The 22,930-nt window shown below is 43.7% G+C and overlaps 1 protein-coding gene across 1 annotated transcript in view; it reads right to left on the reverse strand.

Annotated features, from left to right (window-relative positions):
- Positions 1-22,930, reverse strand: part of LOC140739344 (PH and SEC7 domain-containing protein 2-like) — a 168,120-nt gene that overhangs the window by 18,129 nt on the left and 127,061 nt on the right. The window contains exon 13 of the mRNA XM_073067559.1: positions 17,109-17,253. Within this exon, the coding sequence (XP_072923660.1) occupies positions 17,109-17,253 (145 nt within the window). The remainder of the gene's footprint in view (positions 1-17,108; positions 17,254-22,930) is intronic.

Below are 22,930 nucleotides of genomic sequence, written 5' to 3' on the forward strand. Positions count from 1 at the left end.
GAGGTAGAGATGGTCAGCAACTTTAAATTTCTCAGTGTTATTACTTTGAAGGACCTGTCTTGGTCTAGCATGTAAGTACAATTATGAAAAAACAAGGCAGCATCTCTACTTCTTTAGGACCTTTCAAAGATTCAGCAGGACATCTAAAACTTTGACAAACCTCTGTTGATATGTGGTGAAGACTATATCGATGGGCTGTATCATAGCCTGGCATGGAAATACCAATGCCCTTGAATGGAAAATCCTTACAAAAACTATTGGATGTACCACAGTCCATTGTGGGTAAAGCCCTTCCAACCATTAAACACATCTACAGAGTGTTGTCACAGGAAAGCAGCTTCCACCATCAGGGACCACCAGGACGCGCTCTCTTTGCACTGCTGCCATCAGGAAGAAGGTACAGGAGCCTTAGGACTCCCACCATATTCAGGAGCCAAACAGGAATTACCCCTTAACTATCAGGCTCTTGAACTAACAGGGAACAACGTTACTTACCCTGCCACTGAAATGTTACCAGAACCTATGGGTTCACTTTTAAGGACTCTTCATCTCATGTTTTTGATATTTATTACTTTCAATATTACTTCTTTCTTTTTTGTATTTGTATTGTTGTCCGCACTGTAGATGTGGTCTTTCATTGATTCTATTATGGCTGTTGGACATATTGGGTACGCCTGCAAGGAAATGAATCACATGGTTGTACATGGTGACATATACGTACTTTGATATTAAATTTACTTTGAACTTTGATCTGTAGAAAGGGATTGATCATCTCTATTTTCTGAGGTTTGTTTGAAGCTGCTTATGGAGGAAGAAGAGCAAAGATCTCACAGGTCAACAGAATGACAATTGTCCAGACTGTAGCAGTAGCTGGAGAAAAAAAAAACGGCTCAGGAAATTTTGCAAGGTAAATATGGTCGACATCGCATAGTAACATATAAATAAGAAAGATATACCATTTTCTCTCAACCATAGAGAAAAACAATTTCCAAGCTGCTCGTGCAGAGTATCCAGCAACTGTTCTGCACAAGCATCTGAAACTATCACCCCACAAAGCAACTCTGTATGGAACTGACCTTCATGATGGCTCATATTTATTTACTTACAAACAAATCAAAACTGATCTCTATGAGGACCACAACCTTGTTGTAGGGTTTGGAGGCTTGCCTGCCTCAATGACTCAGAGAGCTATGTTGGCTAGAGTCAAGGCCTTGAGCTTTGGCTCTTGGAAGAGTCAGTCATGCTAAACAGGCCAAAGGGTAGAGGCCAGACTAAGAGGGGTCCACTGGTTCTCCAGGCATGGGGATTTAGTACAGGGCTAGTAATCCTGGTGCTTAAAAAATACTGAGAAACTACAGAATCAGCAATGAAGAATCCTTCTATATCTGCGTGTAATTGTATGCCTGAGTCTCCACCCAGGACTTTCACATTGACAGTAGTGGAAATTGACACGATGAAGGAAACCCTGAATACCACCATAGCCAAGACCAAAACTGGTTCTTGGAATACGAACCATGTACAACATTGGCAAGCTAGCAGATAAGTGCAGAAATGCATTGTTATAACCTACATCTACTAGCTGTCAGTGAAAGCAGACGGACAGGGTCTGGCAGTAACTGGTGAGACAGTTTTACACTCAGGAAGGGAAGATGGTCAGCATCACGATGGCATAACTGTTGTTTTGAAGAGATCTCCAACCGCGCCCTACTCCTTCAGTGCCAACAGGAGGACACAATGATTGGCCACAATCATCATGAGGAAACGTTGGAGATGGATTAGGCATGTGATGAGAAGAGAGCCAACTCCGTCATCAAGAGAGCACTTCATAGGACCCCTGAAGGGAAGAGGAAACGTGGGATATCAAAGTCACCATACTGTAGAGACAGAAGTGAGGAGCTTGAACCACACCTGGGCACAAGAGAGAAGAAGAAGAAATGAGTGAAGACACAAACAAGAGAAAATCAGCAGATGCTGAAAATCTGAGCACACACACAAAATGCTGGAGGAACTCAGCAGGCCAGGCAGCATCTATGGAACAAAACACTGTCAATGCTTCAGGCTGAAATCCTTCGGCAGGACTGATTGAAGACACTTGATTATCACTCATCAACATTCTTTTCAAACTCTGCTTGCAAAACTGAGTAATGTGCATCTTAGGGAACACATTTTATATGAAAATGCTATGTTCAATACTTGGGGACCTTAGTAAAGAGAGTTGGTATGAAGATGAAAGCATTCCAAAGTTCAAGGTGAACACTGCCTTTCTAATTCTTGTTTCTCCATTCACAATTTGTGACTAATGGCACTGACACGTTTAGCTCCTTTTTACTAGTGCTTTAAGAGTTCCAAAAAGTTAGTTCTAGACTTGCAAGCATCTGTGCATCTAATATCACAAATAGTGTCTGTAGAAATTACATAACAGACCATCAACAGAGATGTGACTGGATCAATACAGACCTAGATTAAACTAAACAACATCATATTAACCTTTCTGGTCTTACTCTATCCTTTAAATAACATCAGATATGCCAGTAATAAGATTAGCCATGCACACACAGAAATGCATAGAACTATTTTCATTGTTATCTTACAGGAAATCTACTTAAATTCATTCAGTAAAGTAATTGTAAATTAGAGGAATGGCATCATGGTTTCTACATTAACTTGAAGGCAAAAATTGAGCAGGCACGTGATTAAAATTAAGTTATTTGCGTCAAGTCTTGTTTGCTGATTGTCACATTAAAACTTTTAATTATATGAAAAGTTTACCAATACCTATGCTAGCATCTTGTATAAATCTAAACTTTCTGGATAAAAAGATGATTATCCCAGAACCTCGGGCCTCGGGTACGAACTTACCTGGGACAGTCGGGGGGCGCTGTAGACCAATTCCGCTGAGGAGGTGTCCAGGTCCTCCTTGGGGGCTGTGTGGATGCCCAGTAGGACCCAGGGAAGCTCGTCTGTCCAGTTGGGGCCCCTGAGGCGTGCCATCAGGGCCGACTTGAGATGTCGGTGGAATCGCTCTACCAAACCGTTGGACTGGGGATGGTACGCTGTGGTGTGATGCAGCTGGGTACCCAGGAGCTGCGCCAGTACTGTCCACAAACCAGACGTGAACTGTGCCCCTCTGTCAGAGGTGATGTCCATTGGGAGGCCAAACCTGGCGATCCGGTTTGCAATGAGCGCCCTGGCGCAGGAGTCAGTGGACGTGTCCGTGAGCGGTACGGCTTCCGGCCATCTGGTGAACCTGTCTACCATAGTAAAGATATACCTGGTGCCCCGGGAGACTGGCAGGGGGCCAACAATGTCCACGTGGATGTGTTGGAACCTCCTGTGCATCGGCTGGAACTGCTGGAGGGGAGCCTTCACATGCCGCTGGACTGGCAGTGTACACAGGTCCTGGCCCAGTGTCCGACCTGTTTGCGCAAACGGTGCCGGACAAATCTGTCCACTACCAGCTTGATGGACGCCCGGATGGACGGGTGGGCCAGGTTGTGCAGCGTGTCGAACACCCGGCGCCTCCATGCTGCTGGAACCACGGGTCGGGGTTTGCCAGTAGACACGTCACACAGGAGTCAATCTGCTGCCGGGCCGATGGAGACATTCTCCAACTGGAGCCCCGAAACGGCTGTACGTAAAGCCGGGATCTCGGTGTCCGACCGCTGTGCTTCCGCCAGTGCTGCGTAGTCTATTCCTGAGGACCATATGCCTACTGAGTAGAGGCAGGGTCGAGATAGTGTGTCGGCGATGACGTTGTTCTTCCCTGCAATGTGGCGGACGTCTGTGGTGAATTCTGAAATAAAGGACAGGTGCCTCTGCTACCGAGCCGACCATGGGTCCGATACCTTGGCCAGTGCGAAGGTGAGGGGCTTGTGATTCGTATACACGGTGAACTCCCTGCCCTCAAGGAAGTACCAGAAATGCCGGACAGCCAGATAGAGCGCTAGCAACTCTCTGTCAAAAGCCCTGTACTTCACCTCTGGTGGCCGTAGGTGCCGGCTGAAGAAAGCGAGTGGTCACCACTGGTCCTCAACGAGCTGCTCTAGGACTCCGCCGACTGCCGTGTCCGAAGCGTCGACTGTGAGTGCCATGGGTACATCGACTCTCAGGTGCACTAGGAGGGCCACCTTTGTCAGCGCCTCCTTAGTCTGCTCGAACGCCTCCGTGGACTCCACGTCCCATGCCACTTCTTTGGCCTTGCTGGCCTTCAGGCGGAACAAGGGTCTCATGATGCTTGCCGCCACCAGCATGAACCGTTGATAAAAGTTGACCATCACTATGAACTCCTACAGGCTCTTGACCGTGCTGGGCTTGGGGAACTGGCGGATGGCTTGGACCTTGTCTGGTAGGGGAACTGCGCCATGTCGGTTGACTCTGTGGCCCAAGAAGTCAATCTCCAACAGCCTGAACTGGCACTTCACAGGATTGATTGGCAATCAATTCCGCCCATGGTCGCTCAGGCGTTGTCAGAGCTGGTGCGAATGTGCCACGTGCTCTTGGTGCGAACTGCTGGCCACCAGGATATTGTCCAAGTCAATGAATATGAAAGCCAGGCCACGTGCCACCAAGTCCATGAGCATTTGGAAAGTTTGGGCTGCATTCTTAAGACCGAAAGGCATCCTCAGGAATTCAAACCAGCCGAACGGGGTGATGAGGACTGTCTTGGGCACGTTGTCGGGGTGCACTGGGATCTGATGGTATCCCCTGACCAGGTCAATTTTCGAGAAGATGGTCGCTCCGTGCAGGTTCGCTGTGAAGTCCTGGATGCGGGGTACCAGGTATCTGTCGGTGGTTGTGGCATCGTTGAGTCCTCTGTAGTCTCCGCAGGGCCTCCATCCTCCTGTGGACTTGTACACCATGTGCAGCAGGGATGCCCACAGGCTGTCTGAGTGGCGTACGATCCCCATCTCTTCCATCTTATGGAACTCCTCCTTGGTGAGGTGGAGCTTGTCGGGTGAGAGCCTCCGAGCTCGGGCGTGCAGCAGCTGTCCTTGCGTGGGGATGTGGTGCTGCACGCCGTGCTTGGGGTTGGCTGTGGAGAACTGCGGGGTAACTATAGAGGGGAATTCCGCCAACACCCTGGCGAATTTGTTACCCGAAGGGGTCACGGAATCCAGGTGGAGGGCTGGTAGCTTGGCTTCTCCGAGCTGGAAATTCTGGAACGTCTCGGCGTGGACCAAACACCGGCCTTCTAGGTCGACCAGGAGGCAGTTGGCTTGTAGAAAATCTGCCCCTAGTAGTGGCTGTGACACCGCTGCCAACGTGAAATTCCAAGTGAAACAGCTGGACCTGAAATGCAGTGAGATCGTTCGCGGGCCATATGTCTGAATACTGGTGCCATTTGCGGCGGTGAGTTGGGGACCTGGGACCGTGTTACAAATGACCATGTTCGAAGGGGGGAGTATGCTGACTTCAGCCCCGGTGTCTACCAGGAAGCGCCACCCGGGGTGTTGGTCCCAGAGGTACAGGAGGCTGTCTCAGTGGCCAGCCGTCGTAGCCATTAGCAACAGCTGGCCCCGGCATTTCCCGGAAAACCACATGGTGGACGGCAGCGGCGCGCGCCTGAGCCCCATCTTTGGTGATAGAAACACCATTGTTCCAAACTTTTGTCTTTTTCCCCCGTGGGTCTCGACAGCTTCGGTTGCGGTGCCTGGGCTTTGGGGCGCGTGATTGTGGCTAGGCCAATGAAGGCTGCTCCATGTTGCTTGATCTGCCAAAGGACATTTGCTTTAGCTGCAACCTTGCGTGGGTCGCTGAAATCCTCACTCACGAGGAGGAGGTGAATGTCCTCTGGCATTTGCTCGAGGAACAACTGTTCAAATAAAAGGCACAGCTTATGGCCATCCATCAGCGCCAGCATATCATTCATGAGCTGGGATGGTGTGCGGTCGCCCAGGCCGTCCATGTGTAGGAGCCGCGTGGCCCTTTCGTGGCAGGAGAGTCTGAAGGTATGGATCAGGAGCGCCTTAAGCTTAGTGTACCTGTCCTCTGTTGGTGGCTGGCGTAGGAAGTCAATGATCCGGCCTGCCGTCTCCTGGTCGAGCGTGCTGACCACATAGTAGTATTGTGTGGCGTTGGCTGTAATGTCTCTGATATTGAACTGGGCCTCAGCCTGCTCAAAGCAAACGTGGGGCTGAGTGGCCCAGAAAGTCGGGAACTTCAGAGAGACCGCGCTGTGCGAGTTGCTCGAACTCATGGCTGGTCGCTGATTCACCGGCTCCAGATGCCGTGTGGAATGTCGGGGTCACCAATGTAGTTGTGCGCAACGCACTGCTAAAGAAACACACTGAGGCAGAGAGAGTGGAACTCAGATTGCCTTTACTGATTCAAAATCACGCGTTTAAATCTCCCCTCCAATGGGCCCCTGTGACCCACGGGGTGGACGTGACGTTAGACTGTCCCTGGAAGGTCCGCCCCGAGTGGGTAGTTCCAAACGCACTACCGTGTGTCTGCCCACAGCTCCCAATGGTGGTTCGAGTCCCGCGTGTGCGGGCCGCCACAAGATGGTCATTGTGATGGTCAAATGTTTGAAAGTAGTGGAAAGGTCCAAAGGAGACAAAGGATTAAACTGGTGGATAAAACTCATACCAGACAAGTTTGCTGATCATTACCTTGGGGGCATTATCAAATATTGAACTAGATCTCAGATTAGATTTGAAACATCTGAAGTTAAGGGATTCTTGGATTAGACAAACACATGACCTACGACAGAATTATAAAATTACTCTAAGATGACGTACTCTAAAAGACGCAAAACAGAAGAAATGGTTTGGCAATTGTATCACACAAACATGAAGAGAATTTTGTTTAAAAAGCAGAATTGCCATCTCCATTTCTCGTCGATTAAAGTGCTGAGAAAGACTGAGATCACCGAGGTAAGTGAGGAAGGCGAGCGGGTGCTTAGTGCTGTCTACCAGCCTCTCACTCGCTGCTGCTGCAGGAAGGTGTCTGTGTTTGATGGGGCTTCTATTCCTCCCACTCGCTGCTCCCAAAGGAAGATGCCTGCGTTTGAATGGTCTCTCTCTTCCTCGATGCTGTCGGAGGGTGGGGCCAGAGTCCTGGGTCTTGGACACGTTTTAATCAACTAGGTTTGTGGATTGGACTCTGTAGTTAACGTTAAAATGTGTTTCTGGTTCCTTTTTTGTTGCTATTTTGGGCAATTTTGATCACGGCTGCTGCCAGGTAACAAACACTGAGCTGAACTGAACATTCCTAGACTCTTTCGATCTTGTGTGTTATATTCTGTGTTTCACTCTTTTTTCTGTCATTTGCACGATTTGTACTTTGCATGCATGGGGGAGGGGGTTGATATTTTTCTTTGAATGGTTCCAATGGTTTTCTTTGTTTTGTGGCTGTCTGTGAAGAAGACAAATCTCAGAATTGTATACTGCATACACACTTTGATAATCAATGCCATTTCAATCCTTCAATCTTTAAATCTTGTATCTTTGACTTCCTGATAGCCCAGAACATGGCTTTCAGGGAATGATACCATAAGAATCACAGGGAACTGAGTATTTAATAATGTATAGACTTCCAAAATATATTTCTAAATTTAAAGTTGTGTTTTTTTAAAGAGCTTCCAAATCTCACTTTGGGATTGAATTGGAAGTTTTTTTTTAATACAGTGAACACTTGGTCTCTCAAACCTTTTATCTCTGATCCCTTACCCCAGCATGCATTTAAGTCTGAAAATCAGATCAATTACTGCCAGTTTCTTGTGTGCAAATCATACATAAAAGCAATTAAACTCAAGTTGGATGGTGCTGGTGTTTGTATTAGGGTAAAATTGCACCCATTAGGAAATTGTCCAACACACTTTCATACACAAGTCATTTTAGCCTGTCTGACAGTTCACCAGCATCAGTCAGCATCTAATGGCACTGAAAGTTGCATACTGTGCATTTGCTCCATTAGCTACATAAATCAAAGCTTTTAGGTGCAACCTTTAAGACTTGATCATTCAAAAATAATGTTTATTTTACTGACAGAGGCAATAATAGGGTTGCTACTGGTAGTAATGAGTATCTGCAAGCTTTCAATGCTCAGGCTTATGGAAACATAGAACAATACAGCACAGTACAGGCCCTTCAGCCCACACTGTTGTGCCAACCCTTAATCCCTGCCTCCCATATAACCCTCTACATTCAATTCCTGTTCACTGTCTTTTATTTTTCCTGTAAATTATGATAGTATTTTCAGGTTAGAGATGGATGCAGTGATATCTGATCATTCACCCTGGAGAGGCTTAAGATTACTCACAGGATAGGACTCTTTCACGACATCTGAGCACATGGGAATGTTCACCTACACAAATGACTCAAGTCCCACCCTCCCTGTACTTTCTTCATCACTATGTTGTTTTATCATGAAAGTTGTTCCTTGGCTGTATCTCAAGATTTCCTTTCAGGTCAGAGAGCCATACAGCATAGAAACAGGCCATTCACCCCACTATGTCCATGCCATGCAGTGTGCACCGTCCCATGACAGAGCATACAGCACAGTAGAGGCTCTTCAATGCATGATGCTGTGCTGACTTTTTGACCTAATTAAATATTTATCTAATCCTTCTCTCCCACGTAGCCCTCCATTTTTCTGCAATCTCATCTTCCAGTACTTGAGCCACAGCCTTCAATGAGTAGGCAATTCAAGTGTTCATCTTCACATCTAGGCTGTTAATGACAGTTTTCACTGCTTCCCAGGCAGTGCATTCTCGATGCTCATCACTCTCTGGGTGAAAAAGGTCTCCGTTAGATCCCTTCAAAATACCTTATCCATTAACCTAAATCAATGTCCTCTGATGAGGGAAATGATTTATGGTTTATACCCTCCTCATACACCTCAATTTTATAACACACAGGCAAGTCCCTTCATAACCTACTTTGCTCCAGGGGAAATAGATTTTTCCTCTCCACTCTGTCTTCATAACTAAAATGCTCCATTCCAGGCAATATCCATAAGACCATAAAGCATAGGAGCAGAATTAGGCCATTCAGCTTATTGAATCAGCTCTGCCATTCCATCATGACTGATCCCAGATCCTACTCAACCCCATACACCTGCCTTCTCACCATGTCCTTTGATGCCCTGACCAATCAGAAAACAATCAACTCTCACCTTTAATATACCCGTGGGCTTGACCACCTCTACAATCTGTTGCAAAGTATTCCACAGATTCACTACTCTCTGGTAAAATGTCCTCCTTACCTTTGTTCTAAAGGGTCACCCTGTAATTTTGAGGCTGTGCCCTCCAGTTCTGAATAACCCCACCATAGGAAATATCTTCTTCACATCCACTCTATCTAGTCCTTTCAACATTCCGAAGGTTTCAATGAGATCCCCACACATTCTTCTAAATTCCAGTGAGAAGAAGCCCAAATTTGCCAAAGTCCCCTCATTGTTCAACCCTTTATTCTTGGAATCATTCCTGTGAACCTCTTCTGTTCTGACCCTAATGACAAGATATCCTTTCTGTGATATGCGGCCCAAAACTGTTGACAATACTCTAAGTGTGGCCTGACTAGAGTCTTATAAATGCTAGGCATCATTATCTCCTTGTTTTCATATTATATTCCCCTTGAAACAAATGCCAACATTGCATTTGCCTTGTTTGCCACAGACTCAACCAGTAAATTAACCTTCTGGGAGTCATGCACGAGGACTCTTAAGCCCCTCTGCACTTCTTACGTTTGAAACTTCTCCCCATTTAGATAATAGTCCACACTATTGTTCCTTTTACCAAAAAGCCTTATCGTTATCCAACACTGGATTCCATCTGCCACTTTTTTGCCCATTCTTCCAATTTGTCTAAGTCCTGCTGCAATCACATTGCTTCCTCAGCACTACCTACCCCTCCACATATCTTTGTATTATTCGCAAACTTTGCAACAAAGCCATCAATTCCATTGTCCAAATCATTGTCAAACAATGTGATAAGTAGTGTTCCCAATACTGACCCCTGAGGAATACCACTAGTCAGTGGCTGCCAACCAGAAAAGGTCCCTTTTATTCCCACTCACTGCCTCCTGCCTGTCAGCCATTCCGCTATCCATGCCGGTATCTTTCCTGTAATGTCATAGAAATTTATCTTGTTAAGTAGCCGCATGTGCGGCACCTTATAAAACACCTTCTTAAAATCCAAGGAAATGACATCAACTGTCTCTCCTTTGTCCATCCTGCTTGTTACTTCCTCTAACAGATTTGTCAGGCAAGATTTCCCTTCACAGAAACCATGCTGACTTTGACTTATTTTATCATTTGTCTCCAAGTACCCTGAAACCTCATCCTTAGTAATAGACTTCGAAACTTTCCCAGTCACTAAGGTCAGGCTAACTGGCCTATAATTTCCTTTCTTTTGCTTTCCTCCTTTCTTAAAGAGTGGAGTGACATTTGCAATCTTTCAGTCCTCTTGGACCATGCCAGAATCATGTGATTCTTGAAAGTTCATGACAAGTGCATCCATTATCTCTTCAGCAATCTCTCTCAGGACACTGGGTTGTAGTCTACCTGGCCCAGGTGACTTATCCACCTGAAGACCTTTGTGTTTGTCTAGTATTTTTTTCCATTGTAATAGCAATGGCAATCACTCCTACTCCCTGATGCTCACAGATCTCTGGCACACTTCCACAGTGAAGACAGATACGAAGTACTCATTAAGTTCATCTGCCATTTCTTTGTCCCAGATTACTACCTCACCAGCATCAATTTCCAGTGGTCCAATATCAACCCTGACCTCCCTTTTACTCTTTATAGAACATAGAATAGTACAGCACATTACAGGCCCTTCAGCCCACAATGTTGTGCCGATCCTCAAACCCTGCCTCACATATAACCCCCCACCTTAAATTCCTCCATATACCTGTCTAGTAGTCTCTTAAACTTCACTAGTGTATCTGCCTCCACCACTGACTCAGGCAATGCATTCCACGCACCAACCACTCTCTGAGTGAAAAACCTTCCTCTAATATCCCCCTTGAACTTCCCTCCCCTTACCTTAAAGCAATGTCCTCTTGTACTGAGCAGTGGTGCCCCGGGGAAGAGGCGCTGGATGTCCACTCTGTCTATTCCTCTTAATATCTTGTACACCTCTATCATGTCTCCTCTCATCCTCCTTCTCTCCAAAGAGTAAAGCCCTAGCTCCCTTAATCTCTGATCATAATCCATACTTTCTAAACCAGGCAGCATCCTGGTAAATCTCCTCTGTACCCTTTCCAATGCTTCCACATCCTTCCTATACTGAGGCGACCAGAACTGGACACAGTACTCCAAGTGTGGCCTAACTAGAGTTTTATAGAGCTGCATCATTACATTTCATCTGTTAAACTCTATCCCTCGACTTATAAAAACTAACACCCCATAAGCTTTCTTAACTACCCTATCTACCTGTGAGGCAACTTTCAGGGATCTGTGGATATGTACCCCCAGATCCCTCTGCTCCTCCACACTACCAAGTATCCAGCCATTTACTTTGTACTCTGCCTTGGAGTTTGTCCTTCCAAAGTGTACCACCTCACACTTCTCCGGGTTGAACTCCATCTGCCACTTCTCAGCCCACTTCTGCATCCTATCAATGTCTCTCTGCAATCTTCGACAATCCTCTACACTATCTACACCACCACCAACCTTTGTGTCATCTGCAAACCTGCCAACCCACCCTTCGACCCCCACATCCAGGTTGTTAATAAAAATCACAAAAAGTAGAGGTCCCAGAACAGATCCTCGTGGGACACCACTAGTTATAACCCTCCAGTCCGAATGTACTCCCTCCACGATGACCCTCTGTTTTCTGCAGGCAAGCCAATTCTGAATCCACCTGGCCAAACTTCACTGGATCCCATGCCTTCTGACTTTCCGAATAAGCCTACCATGTGGAACCTTGTCAAATGCCTTACTAAAATCCATGTAGATCACATCCACTGCACTACCCTCATCTATATGCCTGGTCACCTCCTCAAAGAAATCTATCAGGCTTGTTAGGCATGATCTGCCCTTCACAAAGCCATGCTGACTGTCCCTGATCAGACCATGATTCTCTAAATGCCCATAGATCCTATCTCTAAGAATCTTTTCCAACAGCTTTCCCACCACAGACGAAACCAAAAAAAAGACTTTTAGTATACTGCTTTATATTATTGGCTAGTCTGCTCTCATATTTCATCTTTTCCCTTCTTATAGCTTTTTAGTTGTCTTTTGTTGGATTTTAAAAGCCAACTTCCAGCTTCCCAGCAACACACACAAAATGCTGGTGGAACACAGCAGGCCAGACAGCATCCATAGGAAGAAGTACAGTCGATGTTTCGGGCTGAGACCCTTCGTCAGGACTTCTCCATTCCTCCCTTCCCTCTCCTGACAGTCACCCATTTATCTGTCTCATGTAGCCTTGGGGTGACTACCTCCCTGAAGCTCCTGTCTATCACTGCTCCACTTTCCCTAACAAGCCGCAGGTCATCGAGCTGCAGCTCCAGTTCCCTAACACGGTCTCTAAGGAGCTGCATCTTGATGCCACCTAGCACTGACATGGCCATCGGGGAGGCTCTTGAAAACTCCACATCTGACACCCAGAACAGAGCATTGGCTCTGTAGACATACTCCCTATTCTCTCATGAGTTAACAAAAAGAAATAAGAAATGAACTTACCGACTTACCTTGCCTCCAGCTGTTTGCGCCAAAGCCTTGTTGAGCCAAATCCTTACTACTCTGCTTCAGACCTCCGACGATGACCACTCCCATGATGATTGCTCCACTATGTAGTACCTCTCTTTTATAGAGACTGGGTTTTTAAAAACTCTTCGCCGGACTGTTGCGGGAATATTTCTGTTGCATCTGCGCAGTACTCCATTTCATCCTGACAAATTTCCTCTGCACCTGTTCCAGGTCTATAACATCACTCCTATACTGCAGTGACCAGAACCGTACGCAGTACTCCAGCTGAGTCCTCCCTGCTAATGCCCTGACCAATGAGAGCCAGTATTCCATATGCCACCTGGACTACGTTATCCACCTGTGCTGCCACTTTCAAGGACCTTTGGACTTGTACACCAATGTCTTTCTCTTCTGCAATAGCTTCAAAGACCTTTCTAGTCGTGGTGTATGTCCCACACTCATAAGTGCTCCCAAAATGCTTCACATCGTATTTCTCAATCCTTTTCATCAGTACATCGATATCGCCCCATAGCTTGTCTTGTCTTGTCCATACTGAACCAATCGCCGCCACTGGGCTATAAATGTGCAGGAGCATTGTGTGGTTAAGGGCCTTGCTCAAGGACACACACGTTGCCTTGGTGAGCCTCAAATTAACGACCTTCTGATCACTAGCCCAAAGCCTTAACCACTTGGCCACGTGCCATCACTTAAGATTATTCACATTGTCAATACCACTACCTATCTTAGTATCAAAGCAAATCTATCATCAAAGTATGTATACCATATATAACTTTGAGATTCATCTTCTTGTAGACAGCCACAAATCAAAGAAACACAACAGAATTCACGAAAACCCCCACACCGCAAAAGACAGTTAAACATCCACTATGTGAAAAAGTGAGGTGAACATCGGTTTTTCCTTTGCCCTCGGTCTCAATGCCTTGCTATTTTTAATCCAGTTCGGCACTTAAATCAGCCAAGTACCCATTCATTATCCACTCTTGGTCCCGGGCCCCGCTGCTTCAGTACGGCCCCAAGTCCACTCCAGCAAAAGCTGCCGTGGCCATACCTGCACTCTCGAGAGTCCAGTTGGCCTAATATTTCAGGAAACCACAGAAACACCAGGTCTTACAGATGGTTTAAAAGCACACCTCCCAGCAGGAAATCTCAGGTTGTGGATTGTAATGATTATAGCACCACAAAAGCACGTTTAATAGAATTGCAAACAACAACGCACACAAAATGCTGGTGGAACACAGCAGGCCAGGCAGCATCTATAGGAGAAGCGCTGTCGACGTTTCGGGCCGAGACCCTTCGTCAGGACTAACCGAAAGGGTTTCTTCGGTTACCGGGTCTCGGCCCGAAACGTCGACAGCGCTTCTCCCTATAGATGCTGCCTGGCCTGCTGTGTTCCACCAGCATTTTGTGTGTGTTGTTGTTTGAATTTCCAGCATCTGCAGATTTCCTCGTGTTTGCTCTTTAATAGAATTGCTATCAGTTTAGTTTGCTGCCTGCAAAGTGTTGCTGTGTTTTGCTTGCTCCATCTACAAACTTGTTGATCATGTCACCTACAGCCACCAAATCATTCACATTATTAGATAGAACAAGTCCCAGCACCAATTCCTGTCGATCAGTGATCAGTATCCAATCACAAAAGCAACCATCCTATTATCAAGCTAATCTTGGAACCAATTTGCTGAATCCAGACAGGCAGACATACTTTATTGATCCCGAGGGAAATTGGGTTTTGTTACAGTCGCACCAACCAAGGATAGTGTAGAAATATAGCAATATAAAACCATAAATAATTAAATAATACTAAGTAAATTATTCCAAGTGGAAATAAGTCCACGATGAGCCTATTGGCTCAGGGTGTCTGACACTCCGAGGGAGGAGTTGTAAAGTTAGATGGCCACAGACAGGAATGACTTCATATGACGCTCAGTGTTGCATCTTGGTGGAATGAGTCTCTGGCTGAATGTACTCCTGTGCCTAACCAGTACATTATGCAGTGGATGGGAGACATTGCCCAAGATGGCATGCAACTTGGACGGCATCCTCTTTTCAGACACCACCGTCAGAGAGTCCAGTTCCACCCCCACAACATCACTGGCCTTACGAATGAGTTTGTTGATTCTGTTGGTGTCTGCTACCCTCAGCCTGCTGCCCAAGCACACAACAGCAAATCCCATGGATCTTAACCTCTTAGACCAGTGGGACCATGTCGTAGGCCTTGTTGATGTCCACATAGTTTGTTTCTATTGCATTGTCTTCACCAGTAGCCGTTACACCTCCTCAAGAAATTCAATGAGATTAATGAGATAAGACCTGTCCTTGACAAAGCTATGTTGGCTGTCTCTGATCTGGCTTTCTAAATAATGTTAATTCTGTCTCTCAGAATTTTGTCTGATGTCATTTCCAACCAATAGCATGGCAAAGATGCTGCAATTTTATCACTGCATAAGTTTTATTTAGCACAATTCTGGTGCAAATCCCCAGTATTCTGTATTTCAATGTTTTACTGTGGACATTTTGCAATTTCTTGCAGGAATTTGATGGAGCATCAGTGCTATACACAGAATATGATTAGTACTGCATAAAAGTCTGAGATTGAGTTTCTGAGCATCACCTCCGCTGTCAAAGATGACAGCAAATCAAAGCATTTGTTCCTTTATGACAATGTCAGATTATCGATAAGAAGTGCATTTCAGATGATGTATTCAAACTGCTTTACATTCAGGCTGGTTTTATAGGAAAGTAGAAACAGGGGAGGCTATCTGAATTTATTCCATTATTCATTGAGATTGTTACTGATCTGTGACCTAATTACAGACGTCTTCCTGTACTATGTCTCTTGACATATTTGATTAATAATAATTCATCAAACTTGGACTTAGAGTTAGTCTAACAACTTGTGGAAGAAAGATCCAAACTCTCAGTATGGCTTGGTGGGAGAAGCTAGAGAGGTAGCAGAGGGTTGCCTCTCTGTTTGGAAGCCTGTGACTAGTGCTGTGTTGCAGAGAGTGATACTAGGTCTGTTGTTTATTATCCATATGAATGATTTGGATGATAATGTCATAAAATGGATGAGTAGATTTGTGGATGACACTATGATTGGGGGCCCAGTGGACACCGAGGAAAGCTATGAAAGCTTGCAGCGTGAACTGGAGCAGCTGGAAAAGTGGGCTGAAAGTGGCAGATGCAATTTAATGCAGAGAATTGTGAAGCATTGCACAAGGGGGGAGGACAAGCCAAGATAGAACTTACACAGTGAATGGCAGGGTAATGAGGCATGTGTTAGAACAAAGGGATCTGGGAATGGTGAATCATAATGCCTTGAAAGTGGCATCAGAGGTTGATAAGGTCAGACAGAGAGCATTTGGCACATTGGCCTTCATAAATCACAGTACTGACTACAGGAGCTGGGATGTTATGTTGAAGTTGTACAAGACATTGTTGAGGCCAAATTGGAGTATTGTGTGCAGTTTTGATCACTTACCTACAGGAAAGATCTCAGTAAGTTTGAAAGTAGAGAAAATCTATGAGGATGTTGCAGCACTTGAGGACATGAGTTAAAGGGAAGGGTTGAATAGGTTAGGATTTAATCCCTGGATCAGAGATTTAATATAGGTATATATCCAAAATTATGAGGGGTACAGATAAGGTCAATATAAGCAGGCTTTTTCTGCTGAGGTTGGGTGAGACTAGAACTAGAGGTCATAGGTTAAGTGTGAAAGGTAAAATATTTAAAGGGAACCTAAGGGGTAACTTCCTTACTCAAAGGATGGTACGAGTGTGGAACAAGTTGGCAGCAGAAGTGGTGGAGAAGGGATCGGTTGCAACATTTAAGTTCCAAGTTTGGATAAGTACATGGATGGGAGGGGTATGGAGGGCTATGTGGAACAATAGTTCACACAGACTAGATGGGTCAAATGGCCTGTTTCTGCTCTGTAGTGCTGTACAACTCTAAGGAGAAATGCTTTCATTGCATATCCTAATTCTGGACTACCTAAATAATTTTCAAAGAGATCTATAATTTCTCATCAATTAAATCACTAATTCCAGCATTTTTAATGTAATATACAAATGACCTTAACTTTACAGAGCTTAGAGTCAAACAAATTACAGGAAAAATATTAATGTTTAAAAATGACATGCAATAAATTACCAAAATTGAGATGAACTGATTTCCAACTTTGGTTTTACACCACTATGTATAATGCATGTATAAATATATCCCTTGTAATATTTAGACCTTAAATTGTTTCTGGGATTGGCAGTATTTTAATGGAATAAAAGCAAACCAGACGTTCACAACAAATGTTTTGAATTATAATGTCACGTTTCTCTATACTTCTTTAAAATCTGTATCATTGAATCATCATACTCAATTCCATGTAAAGATCTTTGAGGATATAGACAGTGTTTTATACTTCAGTGGATAATTGTCATGCTGCATACATCACCTGGGTAAGTTTAGTTGTAGATGAAGGGAGAAGAGGTCGGCTAAATTTTTTCAGTGATCCGATAGCAGCTGGAAACGAGGGTGCAGAGAAAATGGCAGTTACCAGATTTATTCTCAGTATCCATGAGCGCATTTCCTCTTCACTTCTGTTAGATATTGATAAAGAAATGGAAGTATTACTATTTTTCCAAGCAACTACATCTGCTGTTATAATAGTCATCATTGTCATGGAGTGATGATACAGTGCTTTTAAGAAAGGCGACCAATATATTATATACCACACCTAACTCACAGAACACAGCATTTCCCCAAGTACTCAGAGAAAGAAATGTGACACTGTGTATGGTTTTAAATGAGAAACACCTACAGAGATATCAGCTTGTACATGAATGAGCAGCAAGTTGTTTAAATAATTGTAGGTGTTTAAAACACAAAGCAAGTTTGATACATTATAGATCTAACAATGCTACTTTAACATTACAAACAAGAGAAAACCTGCAGATGCTGGAAATCCAAGCAACACACACAAAATGCTGGAGGAATTCAACAGGCCAGGCAGCATCTATGGAAAAGGTCCTGTTGAAGGGTCTCGCACTGAAACATGGACTATGCTCTTTTCCATAATTGCTCCCTGGCCTACTGAGTTCCTCCAGCAATTTGTGTGTATTGCTATTTTAATATTTTCTGTTTATTGTAATCACCATACCTTCTTTCTCTCTTAAAGCAAAAAATAAAGTGAAAAATTAAGCAATCACAATTTGAACATCAAATGTTTTAAACTTTGTAGTCCTGTTTATTTTGGGATTACTTCAAAACTAAACACTATTATTCTAGAGATGGATATTTACAACTGCATCAATGAAATCATAGTGACACATTCTGAAGGAAAATCTTTCTACTGCACATGTTCCAGTGGTTTAAAAGTTTGCTTTTAAAACTCATTCACATTGGCCTAATTCTCAAAGCACCTACAACAAATCATATAATCTTATAAAGGCAAGACAACAAATATAATTAAAATCTGTAGGACAATGAAAAAGTGATTCTCTTCTAGAAATAATATATTGTATGGATAAATAATAGATTCTAATGTGTTTGTTTGATTTAAATTGAACAGGTTAAAAACTAATGGATTTTGATCATATCTTCAGACTTTCTGAAGTAAATTGATAACGTTAGAGTTGGAAAAATAAGGTAAGTATAAGATGCAGGTGGGGAAGGAACTTGAAGGCAAAGACAGAAACAAATTTGCAATACATAAATAAATGAGGAACTGAGAAAGACAGCAGTTTTTAGAATGACACTGCATCCCTAATCCACCAAATACTTAATGAATGCAGAGATGAGCTTCAGCTGCACAAGAAATTCTCTTATTAGCTTACAGAAACTAAAAGAGATTATATGGTGTTGACATTAAGAAACCAGTTCACTTTAGAACTGAGAACATGTTGTCAACCGTATTTGTTCAATTTTCCACATATTTGTTTTCACACCCTCTCATCTCACCCAAAAGGGTAGCATTCTCCTCAACAATTTCCACAGATCATCCAACACATTTTGCAACACATATAACATGATGCCATCACCAAGTTCAAGTTCAGTTTATTGGCATTCAACTGTACCCATGTGTACCACCAAACAAAACAACATTCCTCCAGACCAACACAGTGCATACAGTATAACTCACAGTCACAACACATCATTTATTTGTGGTAATAATACTTTAACAAACAACAAGGTGCATTTATGATACAAAAAGTAAATAGTATAACACTACTGGTGCTCCACATGTGATGAGACCTGGGTGACATGAGGCAGGGCCTCATTAACCTAGCAGCAAAAGTAGCATATGCTATGGGCCCCGCATTTTTGAGGGCCCCGCCTGCACTAAAAGCTTGCAAGCTGCAGTCTGGTAAAATCGGCATTCTCACTGTATTCTCACAACTGTTAGAGTGGGTTTTGGGCAGACGATACATTTACACTTAAATAAATGACTTCAGCCAATCCACAATGTACTATGGATTGAGTTCATAACAATGCGTTTCCTAAAAGCTGTGAACCGAGTTTCATTCTGATAATAAAATTTACTTTGCACTTTGAGTTTCGGGGAACTTCCTTTGATTCTGAGAACACACTGAGACTGACAGCTCCAGCTCCCGGTAGCAGCCCGTCCTCAGACACACTCACAGCCAATCAGCGAGTACTGCTGGGAGAAACATGCTCTCATTAGCTGAGGAGTGTCAGTGGGCGGGGTGGTTTGCGCTCGGAGTGGGGTCTGGGGAGAGGCCGGAGATTGGGAGCTGCACTTCGGGTAAAGGCTGCAACACCGGCCGGGGTCTAGTTGTGCATCTATTTGTCACTCATGGTTATCAACTGCGGCGGAGAATGTTCATTTTCAAAACAGAAAAGGATTAAAAATGAACTAAGGAGCATTATGGGTCAAAACAGATTGAACAATCTCACTCTGATGAGCATTGAACATGAACTTCTGCATGAAATAGACATTTCCAGTATCATCAACAAATTTGCTCATGCTAAATCTGGAAAATCTAACTTTTAAATTGTAGTTTTGTTACTTTTGACATTTGAAATTGATATCTACATGTAAGTAATAATATTACTGAAGTGTCAGACATTTGTTGCATTATCTGGCTGTAGAGCAAATGAAAAAATTGAATTACTTTACTATGCAAGTAAATAATTTATGTTTTAATACTTCTGTGCATTTTTTAAAATATAGGGCCCCTTTATAACATATGCAACAGGCCCCGCACTAGCTTAACATGGCCCTGCATGAGGGAGTTCAGTAGGCTTATGATCTTGGCGAAGAAGCTGTTCCCCATTCTACCAGTTATTGTCTTAGCTCCTGCCTTATAATAAGGCATCAAAAAGATTGTTGGACAGATGGGAGAGATCACTGATGATGCTAAGGGGCCTGCATATGCAGCACACCCAATAAATACCCCCCGTGGTTGAAATAGAGACTCCGATAATGCTCTTTTGAATCCTCGCAATCCCTTGTAGGGACTTGGGGTCAGATGCCTGGCAATTCCCATGATGCAGCTGGCCAGGACACTCTCGATGGTGCTCCTGTAGAAAATATGTGGGGTGGGTGTAAGCCTCGCTTGTCTCATCTTATCTTCAGGACTGTGGTGACACTGCTGTGCATTCTTGACCAAAGAGCTGGTGTTGAGGGACTAGGTAAGATTGTTCATTGCTGTATATGTACTCTCAAAAATGTTATGCTCCTAAATCTCTCCACGGTGGAGCTGTGTATGTGCACAGCCACGCCTTCCTAAAGTATATAATCGTCTCTTTAGTCTTGTCCATTTTGAGACTCACGTTGTTGTGCTCACACCATTCTACCAACATCTCGACCTTCTCTCTAAATGCCGTCTCTTTATCATCGTTGATGAGGCCAACCACTGTTGTGACACCAGCAAACCTGAAGATTTCGGTTTAAGCCGGATCTAGCAGTGCAGTCATCCATCAGCACTGAGAACCCCTTTTCAGGAACATCTTTCCTTCCACTTCACTTTCAGAATTCATTACCTTTGCAATCCTCTAGACCATCCATTCAAATCCAAACAATACAATGGATAATGGAGTAGGTTTTCAAAGCTTGCAGAGAGATTTAGGCCAGTTTGAAGAGTGGGCTGAGCGATGGCAGATGGAGTTTAATGCTAAGTGTGAGGTGCTACATTTTGTTAGGAATAATCAAAATAGGACATACATGGTAAATGGTAGGGTATTGAAGAATGCAGTAGAACAGGGTGATCTAGGAATAATGGTGCATAGTTCCCTGAAGGTGGACTCTCATGTGGATAGGGCGGTGAAGAAAGCTTTTGGTATGCTGGCCTTTATAAATCAGGGCATTGAGTATAGGAGTTGGGATGTAATGTTAACATTGTACAAGGCATTGGTAAGGCCGAATTTGGAGTATTGTGTACAGTTCTGGTCACCGAATGATAGGAAAGATATCAACAAAATACAGAGAGTACAGAGGAGATTTACTAGAATGTTACCTGGGTTTAAGCACCTAAGTTACAGGGAAAGGTTGAACAAGATAGGTCTTTATTCTTTGGAGCGTAGAAGGTTGAGGGGGGACTTGATAGAGGTATTTAAAATTATGAGGGGGATAGATAGAGTTGACGTGGATAGGCTTTTTCCATTGAGAGTAGGGGAGATTCAAACAAGAGGACATGAGTTGAGAGTTAGGGGGCAAAAGTTTAAGGGTAACATGAGGGGGAATTTCTTTACTCAGGGAGTGGTAGCTGTGTGGAACAAGCTTCCAGTAGAAGTGGTAGAGGCAGGTTCAGTATTGTCATTTAAAGTAAAATTGGATAGGTATATGTATATGGACAGGAAAGGAATGGAGGGTTATGGGCTGAGTTCGGGCCAGTGGGACTAGGTGAGAGTAAGCGTTTGGCATGGACTAGAAGGGCCGAGATGGCCTGTTTCCGTGCTATAATTGTTATATGGTTATATGGTTATAATACCTATTGGGTATCATCTTACACACAGCTTACGGAGATGTAACAACTGTCCTTTAAGGTCCCATTTTCCCATTTTGCAGGCACCTAAACACAGCTTCCAGGTAAAGTAGCTGCTAATTTAGTCTACTGCATGAGGTACTTACAATAATGTTTCCTCCAAACAAAGATCAAGTGGTCACTTGGCAGAACATCTCAGTTCCATCTGCAAGGATGACCCTGAGTTTCCATTTGCTTGACACTCTAATTTTCTATCCTACTTCCATTTCCAACTCTAACCTTTTACATTGTTCCATTGATGCCCAACGTTAAGTTCAGGCAGCAGTACCTCACTTTCCAGCCTGGCATAGTCTTCAAAGCTCAACACTGGGTTTAGCAATTTCAGATAATCAACGTTCCAATGTTGAATCTCATATCCTCAACGTTCAGTTTTTTCCCCTCTCTCACTTCTGCTATTTTAGATTTCAATCATTCCCTCCTACATACAGTACACTACCATCAGACACAATGTTACTGTGCTCCTTCAGTTACATGTCCATCATTTGTGTTACTCAAATGCACCATATATCTATCCTATCACATTCCTTCTCTATTCAGGTCATTTTTGCACTGTGAAATTTGTTTCATTTTTAATGTTTCCCAGTTTTGATAAAAGCTTATTGACATGAAACATTAACTGTTCCGCTTCACTCAGTTGCTGTCTAATTTGCTGAGCATTTCCAATACTTTTTATTTCAGTTTTCCAGCATCTGCAATATTTTACTTTTGAAATTCCAAAATAAGTACAACAAAAAGGAATTTAAACAGGAATTCGCAAAATAAACCCAAAATTTGTCCAAAAAAGTGAAATGAATCTTTTTACATGGCTCTGTAAAGAATATCTCCCAGTAGCTCCTGGTATCATGCATTGTAGGTTATTAGTTAACTGCAAACAAACACTGGCTAAAAAAAAATAGAGAAATGTAGAAATCTACATGAAATTGTCTTGGGGTAATTTTTCATGTAAGTGACTGCAACAAGACAGCACATCTTGTGGATAGAAGTACGGCAAGGAGGTCCCAGCCCATTCTTCCTTTATAATTGGAACATCTACTGAACCAAGTAGAGATCAGGTGAGGCAAATAGTGCTGTACAGTATGCACTAAATCGTTTTCCCCCCCCCCCCCAAATTATGCTATATTGTGCCACCAGGATATTGACATTCAGTTGCTGAATTGATGTGACAAGTAACAGACCAAGTAAATCCTGCAGACCATGGATGAATGACTAAACCATTTTTGACTTTCTTCCCTTTGTCAAAATGCAACGGACATAGATTTAATAAAAATGT

The sequence above is a fragment of the Hemitrygon akajei genome, chromosome 15 (genome assembly GCF_048418815.1).
Source record: "Hemitrygon akajei chromosome 15, sHemAka1.3, whole genome shotgun sequence".
In the NCBI taxonomy this organism is placed as follows: domain Eukaryota; kingdom Metazoa; phylum Chordata; class Chondrichthyes; order Myliobatiformes; family Dasyatidae; genus Hemitrygon; species Hemitrygon akajei.